Source organism: Alosa sapidissima, chromosome 13 (genome assembly GCF_018492685.1).
Source record: "Alosa sapidissima isolate fAloSap1 chromosome 13, fAloSap1.pri, whole genome shotgun sequence".
In the NCBI taxonomy this organism is placed as follows: domain Eukaryota; kingdom Metazoa; phylum Chordata; class Actinopteri; order Clupeiformes; family Clupeidae; genus Alosa; species Alosa sapidissima.
In genome coordinates, this window is record NC_055969.1 from 31,777,844 (window position 1) to 31,792,042 (window position 14,199).

The window sequence follows — 14,199 nt, forward strand, 5'->3', positions numbered from 1 at the left end:
TTACAAAGTAGGGTGTAATAAAAGTAAATGCCAAGCTACAATGTGTATTTGTCATTGTAACATTGGAAGTCCACATTGCCTATGCCACTGTAACATCTCAATTCTACATTGCTTATATTATTTTAACTTCTCACTTTTACCTTAACCTAATCCAGTCTACCATCTCAAGTCTGCAGTGACTATACCATTTTAACAGCTGAAGTCTGCACTGAGCATACCATTTCAAGTCAACCAGTCTCCTTCCATCTTAAGCACATCTTTAACGTGACCTGTTTCTGCGCTGCTCTTTCCCCAGACGAGAGCCATACTCCGGTGTGTGACCAGTGCAAGCCTGAGTACCAGGGCCCAAACTGTGAGCAGTGCCGCGATGGCTTCTACAACGCAGACAGCATCTGCCTGCCGTGCAACTGCAGCGGGAACGCCGACCCTCGCACGTCTCCACGCACATGCAACCCCGACACGGGCCACTGCCTGAGCTGCATCAACAACACCACAGGCCTCCACTGCGAGCGCTGCCGCAGCGGCTACACTGGAGACCCACTCACACGCACCTGTAGAGCCATAGGTGAGACGGTGGGGGGACTGGGGGTCTGTGTGTGTGTTGGAGGGGGGGTATGGACTAGACATGGCATCCAATAGTTCGTTACCAATGCAGGTTAAAGTGTCTTCACAGACACACACACCGTAACACGTGTGTTTGTGTGTGTGTGTGTGTGTTTGTGTGTGTGTGTGGGTGTGTTTGTGTGTCAGGGATGTTGAAAGACATAGAGACAGAATCATATGCTTTTAGCTTTTTATGTCAGTTTAGTCATGTTAGTCTGAGGATGACATGAGTCAAATCCTTTCCAAAGCTGCTGTTGTTAAAGCTTTTATTGACACTACTAGATGTAAGAAATATGGTGATGAGGGTAGCTGGAAGTATTATTTCTGGGATTCCGGTTTGATGCTACATGTATTTTTCTGGCAATAGTAAAAACTTGCTAAACTGGAAGAGTTGACTGCAGCTAAGTTCATGTTCCTTCAGCAGTAGTTTTGGCTTTTAAGTATTCACACAAGTGTTTGTCTAAACACACATTTTGTGGCAGAGGGGTCATTCAGTAATCAAAAGGCTCCTGGTTCAATTCCACCTCCTGTTGGCCTTGCGTCAAAGTGTCCTCCATCACAACACTTATGACCCAACTGCTCCCGATGTGTACATTGGATAGTGCCTTGCATGACAGCCTCCACCATCAGTGTGTGTGTGTGTGTGTAAGGGTGTGTGTGTGTGAGGGTGATGCATTAACTGTAAAGTGCTTTTAATGCTTTGATGAGTCGAATAGTTCTATATTAATGCAGTCCATTTACCATTCCATGTGATGGTTTCAATTAGACCTTTGCTTTATTGAAGACAGACCCTAAGCCTTCATTGTGTATTGACTCACGGGGGTTCCTCTCCTGCAGGAAGGCAGATACAGTCTTCATTGTGAGCTCTAATTTTGTCTAACGTGCACTTTGTGCATGCATTTAAAAAAAATTGCTTTGAATTTAATTAACATGCTATTGTCTTGATAGTCACTTAAAGCAACACCAAAGATTTTTTTGTACTTTTAAAATAATGTTTCCAAAATTGTTTCTGTGGTTCATCAACTCGTAACAGGGTGAACGGCACTTCTGCATTCGCTTCGCGGCCCTCTATCGGCTATAACCGCACTATGTAAGTTTGCCAGATCGGGTAGCGGGCTTGTAGTTCGATGGAATGAGACATAAGAAACTACACATTTGACTTGCATGATGTCGCAATACATAATACTTTCATAAAATCATGCAACATATTCTACCTTGTCTATGGACATCGTTATTTGCAAAGCCGTTGCTGGATAAACAAATAGCGTGCGTGCAACAGAGGAAAAGTTCTTTGGTGTTGCTTTAACACACAGACATCAAATATGTAGTAAAAGTAGGATTCTTATTGCTGGTACCCATGGAGGGATGGAGAGAGGCAGCAGTGGGGACCGGAAGAAAGAGACTCCTGCAAGGAGGGCCAACACAGAGAATGGGCTGGCCAGCGTCCAGAGGAAGAGGGACTACGGATACAGAGAATGGGCTGGCCAGCGTCCAGAGGAAGAGGGACTACGGATACAGAGACGGAGGGTGTGAGGGACAGAGAGAGAAATATATGGAGAGAGAGAACAGTAGAAGGAAAACAGAAGTTACAGGGACAAGAAACATCTGGAAATAGAAACAACCTGGCAGCCTTAAATGGTTGGATCCGTAACCCCCCCCCCCCCCCCGCCACCGCCACCACCAAACACGGCAGACAGAATACATGAATGCCTGCTCATACTCTCCCATAGATTAGGATAATATTGTTGAACCAAATGTTCATTAATCCACATAGAATATGCGAATGGGGTGAATGGAAACCCAGCTACTGAGTCCTCTACAGTCTCCAAAATCCCCCAGAAAAGTTAAACCATGCCACTGTGCAGTTCCCAGTCTTCAGCATGGAAGCTCTGTGGAGCAGGCTGGTTGTAACGTGAGGGCGTGGGGTTCATGGTGTATGGGGGTGGAAGGAAGTGCTGACTGCCACAGTGAACAGGAGGCTGGGTGAAGATCAGAGGCAGGTTCCAGGGCACAGAGGGAGGGGACGGGAGGGGAAGAGTCGTCGAGTCAGGTCCCCAGGTCCCAAACGTGCCGGTAGTTAAAGGAGCTCAGCTGGGGTCGACTTGGATCTTGGAGTAGACGCCTGATCCCCGTTCCCCCGTCCTGAGACCGTGAAGACATTTTTGGAAGTCAGCCTGACATTGCACTCGTTCTGCCTGCCAGTCAGCTGTGTGTGTGTGTGTGTGTGTGTGTGTGTGTGTGTACCTATGTCAAGTTGTCAAGTTCTGCATAGTCACAGACCTGGTGAAATGTCGTGGTAGAATTTAAACTGTGTGATTTTTAGCTGCAATATTTAAATGCAGTATCCCAGTCACAAAGTGCAGATAGGTAAGAGTCCAGAAGTGTCAAGATTTAAACATCACCAGTAAAACAGTTACACTACAGTTACACACACAACAGGTAAGTCTATGCAGTACTGAAAGAGCGAAGTCCTCTTCCGAGCTGTGTTTGAGATGATGGACAGTGTCTGCTAAAGCGATCTGTGGAACGCCCTGTGCTAGCGAGCCATGTTCCCAGTGTCTGCATTTGCAATCATACAAAATGCATTTGCCAAACAGGCTTTTTTTTTTCTCCAGATACATGCTCTCGTTCCACAGTTGCCTTGCACGAGTGCTCTTGTGGAGTTGTAACGGAGAATGTGTGTGATGTCTTTGGTGGTAACTGAAACATTGCAGTGAGACTCAGAGGGGGTGCATTATTTGTGATATCTGAGTTCAGACAGTGTATTAGTCCCACCCTAAATGTGAAGTGTCTTCCCTCCCAAAACCCTTTTGCTCAGGAATAAAATGTAGTTGCATCTTCTCTTCCTTCCTCTTCTCTTCCATTCTCTTCTTCCTCTTCTTCCTTTCTCCCTCTTTGCTTTCTTCCTCTTTCTCACATACTGGCGTATGTGGTTATTCTCTCTCTCGCTCGCTCGCTCTCTCTCTCTCTCTCTCTCTCTCTCTCGCTCTCTCGCTCGCTCTCTCACTCGCTCTCTCTCTCGCTTGCTCACTCTCTCGCTCTCTCTCTCGCTCTCTCTCTCTCTCTCTCTCTCTCTCGCTCACACTCTCTCTCTCTCTCACTCTCTCTCTCTCTCACTCTCTCACTCGCTCGCTCTCTCTCTCTCTCGCTCTCTCTCTCTCTCTCTCTCCTTCCCTCATTTCTCCTCTTCCTCTCCTCCCTGCTGCAGTCATCCCTACTCCTGAGGTCCGGACTACTCCCTCCTCCACCCAGAGCAGCAGCAGCATCATGAGCTCCGTCAACGGCACGTCCCCCACACTGACCCCTAGCACCACGGCCGCTCAGGCCCTGCTCACCACGCTGGGTCCGCCGACCGACAACACCACCACGGCCCCGCTGGACGGCGTCTCCTGGACGCAGTTCAACATCATCGTGCTGGCGGTCATCATCGTGGTGGTGGTGGCGCTGATGGGAGTGGCGGGCGGCCTGTACACATATCGCGAGTACCGGAATCGCAAGCTCAACGCGCCCTTCTGGACCATCGAGCTGAAGGAGGACAACATCAGCTTCAGCAGCTACCACGACAGCATCCCCAACGCCGACGTGTCGGGGCTGCTGGAGGACGAGGGCGGAGACGTGGCGCCCAATGGGCAGCTGGCACTCAGCAGCCCCGCCAACCTCTACAAGGCGTGAAGGAGCACCCACTGACCACGCAGACCCACAGACAGACTCTTATTCCCCTCTCTCTTGGGTGGGAAGGGGTGGGGGGGGGGGGGGCCCTCTCGTACTGTATTCCTCTCCACAACACCATCCCTGTTACTAGGACAACACTAAAGGGGGGAGGGGGGGTGGCATCGGGAGGAGGGGAGTCAAACATTGACATGTGTTCTTTTTTTTTTTTTTTTTTTTTTAATAACGTGGGAGGGTGGGAACTTCACTAAAATAGTGCAGTATATTTGATCCTGTTGGATTGAAGAAAGAGGGGGGGGGGTGGAAAGGAGGGAGGTTGAGTCCTGGAAGTGATTGCAAAGTTGCACCTTGATATTACCCCATTGAAACAGTGCCTCTGTCTAAGCTATAGAGTCACATGGACATGGAACAGCTGTGGGTTTAAAACAATGGACAAAGATACATTAGACTGAACCGTGGCTTGAGGGGTGGGGGGTGAACTTGTAGCAGTGAAGGTCTGGGTTGAACCACTACACGGCATGAGCAGGAGGACACTTGATAGCCCTAATCATTTGCCACAATGAAGCTAAGCTGAAGCTGAAGGCCAGTGTTAACGCATACTGCAAAGCATCCAGAGACCGTACGTTTGCATTATATGTATGAAACCACAAAACTTAAAAAGAAAGACACTCACACTTTCTGTACACACTCTCAGGCACGTCACCCCACCAACACCACAACCACTACACTACACCCACACTTAGACACATGCAGGTATGCACATGCTGACTCAAAATACATACCTGCACCTGTCTCAACTAAGGCAAGGCACTCCCAGCTACACCATCACCGGGGACAGTCATGCAAACAGAGGTACTTCCTGCTCTTGGGTCTCCATGCTATGAGGTCTCTAGATTTAGTGACTGACATAAGGATGTCTCTGACAAAGATATTTTTCATCAAGATGTACTCTTGACTCCATCACCCTGTTGGAGTTCCCTGTTCAGAAAGGAGCACAGCACTTGCTGCACACAGTTTGAGCATGCAATGCCAATGTTGGCCTGTGGAGGGCAGAGGAGCACCGTAATATGTATGTGACTGCAAGATGGACTCTGTTTGGGAGGATAGGGAGCCTACCTCTCCTGGGTCTCCTGCATCGTCTCGTCACACAGACTGCTTGGGAGCTAGCATGCACCAAATTCTACAGTTTGAAGCACAGGTAAGGCATTTATAGTAACTGTGTTTTTCACAGATGTGCTTTTTGACTTGGTTTTGTATTAATTTTGCAGTAATCTCTTGGTGACATTTCCATGTGTCTAAAGAGATTTTTTGGTTTTTTTAATTGTGAAGTACCAGTTGATACCAATATCCGGTGTTAACAGAACTGTGCTCTTAAGCTCTTGGATGCTAGGATGGGGGAAATATGTTAATATTTTTTTGTGTGTGTGAGCAGCTGCATTTTGTATAAGCTGTAAGCTCTTTAGACAGGTATAATTACAGCCAGCCTAATAGCATTGCAATAGTCCATCCTGGTGACAAAAGCATGGATTAATTTCTCTGTATCTGGTAAGGATAAGGACTTCCTTATCTTTGAAATGTTCCTTAAATGGTAAAATGAAGTTTTGGTAATTTGTTTTATGTGATTATTTAGTGCTAGGTCCTGGTCAATTATAACTCCTAGGTTTTTAACACTTGTGGATAGGATATCCCTCATCTATTTAGAACCTAAAACCATACACTTCTGTTTTATCTGAGTTCAAAAGCAGGTAATTATTCGTCATCCATGTCTTTATATCTCTTATACAGTACATGTGTCAAGTTTGGCTAACAGGGTTAATTCATCAGGTTTTATGGAGAGGTATAGTTGTGTATCATCTGCTAACAGTACTGAGCCTTGAGGCACTCCATATGTTACCATAATCTGGGTAGATGGTATATTGTGGACCTGTACAAATTGTTGATGGTTAGGAAGGTGTGATCTAAACCAAGCAAGTGCTGAGTCTTTGATGCCAAATTTTCAAGCCTAAGTAGTATGTCATGGTCTATGGTGTCAGTCCAGGAGGACCAGTATTGATACAAGGCTAGGTTTTTTGAGGGAGGGCTTAACAGATGTCTTAAACGACTGTGGTACGCCCTGACAGCATTGAATTATTTATAATCTAGAGCAAAGCATTATCCAGGAAGGGGAGAGCAGTCTTAAGAAGGTGAGTAGGAATAGGGTTTAGTAGACTAGTTGTAGATTTTGATGAGGACATTGTGGAGGTGAGATCTAATATGTTGTGTGTATGTAAATGAATTAAATGTTGTTCGAGGTCTCATCTGTTATGTTTTTGCTATCTTTCAGCCAGTATGTGTATTTGGTGAAACTGATTGGTTGTTGATCTTATCTCTAATTGTTTGACATACAATCATAATACTGACATACAATACTGTTGAAAATAACTGTTTTGTGAACTTTATTCAACATAGCCAGTGATTTTAGGCGAAATGTATGGTGTTAATTACAGTGTAATATACAATTTCAAAAAAATAGGATTGAAACAGGTAAAAAAAAATGGAGACATCATTTTTCTCCATGTTCAATGACCTCTAAGGACAGTCCAACCACTCTCCAAAAATGAACATTTCAAACCCACAGAAACCACATAGGCCCCCTGACTAATAGAGAAATCCCAAATATTACAACAATGGAGGATTTTTGTATTAAGTTACAGCCACTTGTAGAGAGGGAGGGGTGCCATTCATATATTGCGCCTAAATAATAGAACAAGTGTAGAGGACTCATAAAGCTACTTAGAAATGATGTACTGTATACCTGTCATTTTGTTTATGGGGACAAATATGAACTTGGTCTACAAGGTCATGGTCAAGCTATCTATCTATAAATGACAGAAACGTCTGTGTGTGTGTGTGTGTGTGTGTGTGTGTGTGTGTGTGTGTGTGTGAACCGCATATCTGTTCGAACCTGTTTGTCTGATTGATTTCAGACTTGGCAGGTAAGGGCACGAGTATTGTAAGTACAGTGCCAAGTTTGACGTTGTTTGGATTCTATGCTTGCATAGAATAAATGATTCCGTGGATTTTGTAACAACACGCCAACAAACATGGATATGTAGTGGCAATTCAAAATGACGTAACAATGATGTGCATTAAACTGACACTTTGAATAGCCTAGGCTACTTTGACTTGAGACTTTGAATAAACAAACGACAATTCCGACTGCAAGATCCCAAATTGAAATGAGTGATAGGCTAATGGGCCCGGATTTAAGGACTTCCCAGAATGCCACACAGCTACAGACGAGTGGCAGGGTTGGGTAGTAATCTGGATTACGTAATCAGATTACAAAAAATCAAGTATAGTATAAGTATATATACACTCTTTTGATCCTGCGAGGGAAATTTGGTCTCTGCTTTTATCCCAATCCGTGAATTAGTGAAACACACACAGTGTACACACAGTGAGGTGAAGCACACACTAATCCCAGCACAGTGAGCTGCCTGCACTAACAGCGGTGCTCGGAGAGCAGTGAGGGGTTAGGTGCCTTGCTCAAGGGCACTTCAGCCGTGCCTACTGGTCGGGGTTCGAACCGGCAACCCTCCGGTTACAGGTCCGAAGTGCTAACCAGTAAGCCACGGCTGCCCATAGTACCCATCAAGTAACTATAATCAGCCCAGATTACAATAAAAATCAGATTCATTGTTGGGGATTACTTGATTACATTTTATCGTGCAGACAATGCAAATTGTTATGATAGTCTAACTAGTGTTTTAATTTGACAAGCAGCCTACTGACTTCTGACATTTACTCCACTACGTTTGAAAGACAAATACTGTACTTTTGACTCCACTATATGAGCATGAAGTAGCCTACCCGTTACTTTTAACCACATTTGATTCTTTAAATAATGCGATAGACCATCTTGATGCGATAGACCATCAAGTTCATTTTTTTTCAATAGTTCAGTTTGAACTTGGCTGAATTGGCTGTGGTAATGATGGTGACAACCAGACGAACCTGTTAGCAATTGAGATTTGAGAAGTGGTCTGGTGTTAACCAGGCTATTCTCACTGATCATTGTGAAATTGGAATGAAATTAGACAATCACCTGACATTCACCACATACAGTAGCTAGATTTTTAGCCTGCATCATTAAACCATATATAATCTACTCATAATTGAGTTATCTGTTTTTTTGTTACACAGTGAAAATGTTTTCGATTTGTGAACAGAGAATTAATCATTATTTAAACTAGATGTACCGCATAGCGGTACAAAATATGACCGCCGCTCAGTCCTGTACATCCGTTCCGCGAAAATAAATCACACTTCAATTTGTCTCCATATTTTACTCCATCCCTCACTCTTGAAACTTTTGTGTATGCTTGTTTGGCATGCCTGAGTGTGTGTGTGTGTGTGTGTGTGTGCGGCTGCACAGAAAGTAGCCTACTGGTGCTGAAAAGGTGAATAGATTGTATAATAGCCAAAGAAGATGTAGCATTGTTATAAAACCTTTAAAATCTCTAAACAATCACAAGTAGGGCAGTTCATCACAGTTCATCCATTGCAACTGGATTGATGAAAGGTCACTTACACCTGTAGGCTACATTGTATTTGGGAAAAGCAAAAGGTATCAGCGTAATGTTATTTATTTATAAACAAAAACATCTCCATGCCGTTTTCAACAGCTATCAAAAACAAAGGTCATTTTTGGATGGATGGCTTTTTTGTGAATGTTTCTTCTTCTACATGAGATTTTAGTCATCTTTAGTTCATGTAATACTTTGTCAATGCACAAATGAACTAACAGTAGTCTGAAACGTTATTGTTAATGCACAAATTAAGTAAAAGTAGTCTGAAACGAAATGCTGTTTTACATCTAACCGTGGTGCAAATAACTGACATGTCCAAATGGGCCTTGATGAAATGCGTCACTACTGTTCATACACATTTTAACGGGCCAAAGTTGAAGAGCTGTTGTCCGTTGTTCGTGCAAATATAGGCTGATTCATGTTGCCTTGCATTGTGTAACTGAGGTCCATGGCTAGTCTGGCTTTCACCAGACCAAGCTCAATCTTTTAAGAAATCAAAAAATAAATAGCGGGCAGATCAGGCTGGGTTCACCCAGCCTAGTCCATAGGCACCCGATATTGTTTAATTTTCCGATTGAGATATCCACGCTCTGGCTATTCTAAATGCAAAAATGCATCAGGGAGTTATGACAAAACTGTAACTAACAAACTAGATCCTAATAGAAAGCTGTTAGCTTCCCTAAGCTACAGGTAGGCTTATAAGGTAGGCCTATTTACAACATAAATTGTCAATAGGCTATGCTGGCGACACAAATAAAATCTCCTTTGGAAACTAATGGCTTACGCCGTACAGTAGGCTATCAAGCGGACTTAAATTGCCATATCGTGGCGAAAAGTTGTAATAAAATTCACGCAGCTCCATGAGTCAAGGAAAGCGCGAATGAAGTAGCCACTTCTAAATGGGACCCACTACACAGTAGCTTAAGGTGTGTTGCTAAAGCAGCCATAATGAAATGAAGGTGTCATTGTTTGGATACTTCACACACACGTGCTTTTTAATTTCACAGACTACAACTACCAAGCTGGAGTCAAAGCACATCGATTCCCCTCTCACACCCTGCACGCACTTAAAACAAAATAAACAGGCGTCTCAGTCTCACGCATACATGTAGGGCCTATAGGCAAAACTGTATCAGACCGGTGTAACGTTGGTAAATCTTCCATTGCACAGAATGATTTTTGTAGCACGTGCAACAAATGACAGTCGAAAGATACAATTACAATTACAATTGCTGCTATCAATTTGCTTGGTATAACCGCATTTATAGTTTTCTACAAATGCAATCAATCAAATTGGCCTCCATCACTCAACCAACGCGGTAACATTACCTAGGTCCTTATTGATATTATAAGATTAACGTAGCTGCAGTAAAAACCAAGCATGTCCGATAAACATCCTTAGATTTATTTCGGCTTCAAGAAGAAATGGAAATTACATTTCATGTGAACATCGTCCTATCCTTATTAGACGTTCTCTGCGGTAAACTACACTCCTTGTATAAAGCGTCCATTGTTTTTCCAACCCACTTTTAACTTCCAACAAAATTACGTCTCACTGCAACGATGCGCCATCTAGTGGACAAACGACTACTTATCGCCAATACTGGAAATGCAGCCATGATGATGAATATTTATTTTGGCTTTCTTTTAATCCTACTGAATTTGTAATTATGTATCGGCCGTTCTAATACCGATAGTATGTGGGTGCCTGTGTGTGTGTGTGTGCATGTGTATATGTGTGCACCGCCATCTACAGGCCAATGAGTGTACAGTCACTAAATGTGCACATAACCTAATTTTTTTTAGACCCCCCCCCCCCCCCCCCGATGAAATTCTACGAAACTTGGCCTACCCCCAGAGAATGCCAGGTCAATCATACACATAAAATTTGGTGCAGTTCTGAACATCTTAACTGAAGATTGGGGCGATTAAAGCAGAATAATATTGCATTTTCATTTTTTACCGGGGGGGTGCAAATCACAAATGAGTGATTATGGGCCAGGTTGATGTGGGCCCTTGAGACCAACATACCATAAAAGATTCTTCATCCTCAGTGCCACGGTTCAGGTAGTTATTTAGGAAAAACTGCTTTTTTTGCGGTTCGGGGGGCCCAGCACGGGGGGGAGTGCCCCCCGGGGACGAAACAAAATTTCTCCGTAAAAGTCTAGTGGGGCTACATACCCACCAAATTTTATGTGCCCCGGTGGTTCGGTGTCCCGGGTATCGTTGACCAAAAATTCAGGAAGTAGATGACGGGGGGGGGAAAAAAAAAAAAAAACTTTGACAATCCCTATATGACCGCTTCGCTAGTGGCGGTCATAATGATATTATTGTATCCATTTGAACAGTTGCAAAGTTATAAAAATAGGTCAAATGTTTTTGTTGGTTGTAAGGCACTAAAGGTGTGTTCAAGTCCTATGACCGACCAAAGGATGTATACCCTATTAATGGCCAAGTAAACATTACATAACAATACATTAAAAAGGAAAAATACTTGTAGGCCTACTTCTGAACACTTAAAGGATAATTCTGGTATTTAGCACTTTGAGTCCCTTTTCTGGTTTGTTTTGGATGAACTAGAGTGGTGGACACCGAAATTTTGGTCCTTTTTGGACAATTGTCCTTTTTGGACAATTGGTCCTGTCTCGACTTTTCTGACTCGTTTTGAATCGCTTTTACTGCTTCAGAGTGGCTGCATATGGGCATGCACAAACATGTCCCTAAAACAACCCTTAATGTTTGTTTTCAAAACTGTGCAAACCAAAACTCAACTGTGCAACTCACATATGTGCAGTGCCAAATGTGTAGTGTAATTTGTCACATGGCCAGAGCTGCTTATGTTTTGGTTACACCCTGACCAGAAAATATCCACCCAAAAGCTCCCAAACTAAACCATAGAATGTGGTTAGGTAAAATAGGATTTTTAAGATTTTTGGTACACGTAATCTTTAAGGTGTCTAGTATGGAGAAGGATGCAGTTGAAATATGTGAACTTTTGTTCAGCGTTCTCATAGCATGAGTGAACATGATGACAGTCATAACAAAGATCCTTGGTCTGGGTACCAGCATACACAGCTTGCCTACTAGTCATATGTATTCTTTTTATTTTTATAATTACAGTATATTAGTGTTTGTTTGCTCATTTATTCTAGGCTGCCTTTACAATGGATGAAAATTAGCACTCACAGCTAACTTTGGCTTATTTACAGCTTTTTGTCTGTCAATTAATGAACATTGTCCATATCAAATAAACAAATAAATAAACTGATTTAATATGATTATCCTGTATTGTAAACATTGTCTGGAGTATAAATAGAAGTAATTGTACTGTGTCATCCATCAGGGTCGGTCAGGATATTTACTTTAATATTTCTCTCTCTTTCTGCTTTGTTTTACCAACCCCACCTCCCCTTCCTTAAAACAGAAACTAGTTATATTGCCATCGGGACCAGGCCAATGTTCTTCCCATGTGCTCCTTCTGCAGTGTCTCCACCATGAGCATCTCTCCAACCAGTTCAGAGCCACTCAGTCTGGACAATCACAAGTCCCCATCTGCTGCACCATGTCTGTGACCCTCTACTCCTGTGCATCCCAGCAAGCGGGATGCCCCTCCTCGGTTTTAGCACATGTGTATTGGGTCCACCACATCTCTTCTCATCAGAGCTTCTTTTTTGAGCCTGGTTTCTGTTTTGTTTTATCCTCCGCTTATCATCATAGCTTGTCACAGCAGACAGACAGCCATCCCAGTGTTGTCTGGTTGAGTTAGTACGTCTGCATTAGCAAAGTAAGGTGAGTGGACAATTCCGCAGGGCATGTTCAATATCCTGTGCCCTGAGTTAAACGAGAATCGGTCACCTGAGGACACCCAAGATGGGAGCAGTTAAACAGATGAGAAGTGTAGCTTTTTTATGATTGTTTTGTTTATTATTTATTTTTATTTTATTTTTATGTTATTTTAATTTTGTTGTTTTATTGTCTGTTTTAACACAGATTAAGGTTGCACATTACCCTCAGATTTAACTTTTGCCAGTATTTTATTTGCATTGTGGTAAAGCAGGACTTATTCCTCGGTACAGTCAAGCTTGACTTGATGATTTTATTTTATTTTATTTTATTTATTGATTAACCTCTAAAATGTAGAGTTTCTTTACTTTGAATGTGTTTTTTTTTGTGTTTTTTTCTTAAATATCTTTAGGCTGCACATGAATAACCTAGACTAAGAGAGTAAGGTTGTGTCCAGCATCTATTCACCTTGGAAGGGAAAGAAACGCCACATTTAAAGGGCACTAAAGGAGCTGTCATCATCAGAAATCAGGGTGAAGCATGTGATTGAGAGCCGCCAAATACCTGAAACGTGCTCAAGGCAATACATGAGTGGGAGCCGCCTCCTTTTCAAAGATGATTCCCAGCTCTCCTCCATATCCATGCCAGGAGACTTACGAGAAGATTTATGAGAAGATGGCCACACCCACGGCCAATGGTGTCTCTTCCTCAGGAACTCTACAACCACCTTCCTCCACGTGTCCTCCACCACCCTCAGCTCGTCAGTGTACAGAGCTGTAATTATGATGGATTGTACAGACAAGTTTGTAAATACCAAACTATTGCACAGGTACAGTAGAGGATCTTGTAACATTGTCTTGAGCAAATATTAGGGCATATGGTCTCTCACAGGCTTGGAGACACATATTAAACAAACACCCAATCAGACAATTAAAAAAAAAAAACTTTCTAACTACCATCCTCTCCTACACACACACACACACAGAGACAATCTTGTGCTCAATGGGGAAGAACTGTTGAAAGTTTGGGGGAGCTCTGCTCATGCATAGGCTACTCTGTGTTATGGGACACAACACAACTAATGCTACACATATTTAAATAATAAAAAACAGACCTTTTGTTTACTGTGGCTTTTGGAGTATGTTATTGATTTATAACTGGTCATGTGTCAGACTGCAGCAGTGGCGCATCAGAGATTGTTTCTGGTATGAATGGACAGACTGATATGAATAGGACTGATATTTCTAGTATGCACGAGTTGGGTGGTTGTGGTTTCTCACATCTCAAAATTGGTTAGAACATGTTGGCAACAACAATATCTTTTCATGATTTGTAACATTTTTATGAAAATTGGCATGTCCAAAATTATTCATACCCTTTTTAAATATTCAATGGAAACTTCTTTATTTACATTTACAGCTCTCAAAATGGTTCTTGTAATACCTACCAAGCCTCTCCATGTCTCCACAATGATTCTAGATCACACCTTCAATGATTCTAGGTCCCATTGTCTGAATCACAGTTTCCATTGATTAATTAAAAAGGGTATGAAAAATGGCATACATGTCCAAAA

The 14,199-nt window shown here is 42.8% G+C and overlaps 1 protein-coding gene and 1 long non-coding RNA gene across 2 annotated transcripts in view; both read left to right on the forward strand.

Moving 5' to 3' along the window:
* Nucleotides 1-4,427, forward strand: part of si:dkey-220k22.1 (multiple epidermal growth factor-like domains protein 9) — a 101,854-nt gene extending 97,427 nt beyond the window's left edge. Inside the window, exons 5-6 of the mRNA XM_042060321.1 lie at nucleotides 296-565; nucleotides 3,812-4,427. Coding sequence (XP_041916255.1) covers nucleotides 296-565; nucleotides 3,812-4,275 — 734 coding nt within the window. The 3' untranslated portion in view covers nucleotides 4,276-4,427. The remainder of the gene's footprint in view (nucleotides 1-295; nucleotides 566-3,811) is intronic.
* Nucleotides 4,428-4,474: 47 nt separating this feature from the next.
* Nucleotides 4,475-13,750, forward strand: LOC121680753. The gene is made up of 2 exons (XR_006021807.1): nucleotides 4,475-5,470; nucleotides 12,268-13,750. It is a non-coding gene; the product is annotated as an uncharacterized LOC121680753 (long non-coding RNA).
* The last annotated feature ends 449 nt before the right edge of the window (nucleotides 13,751-14,199 follow it).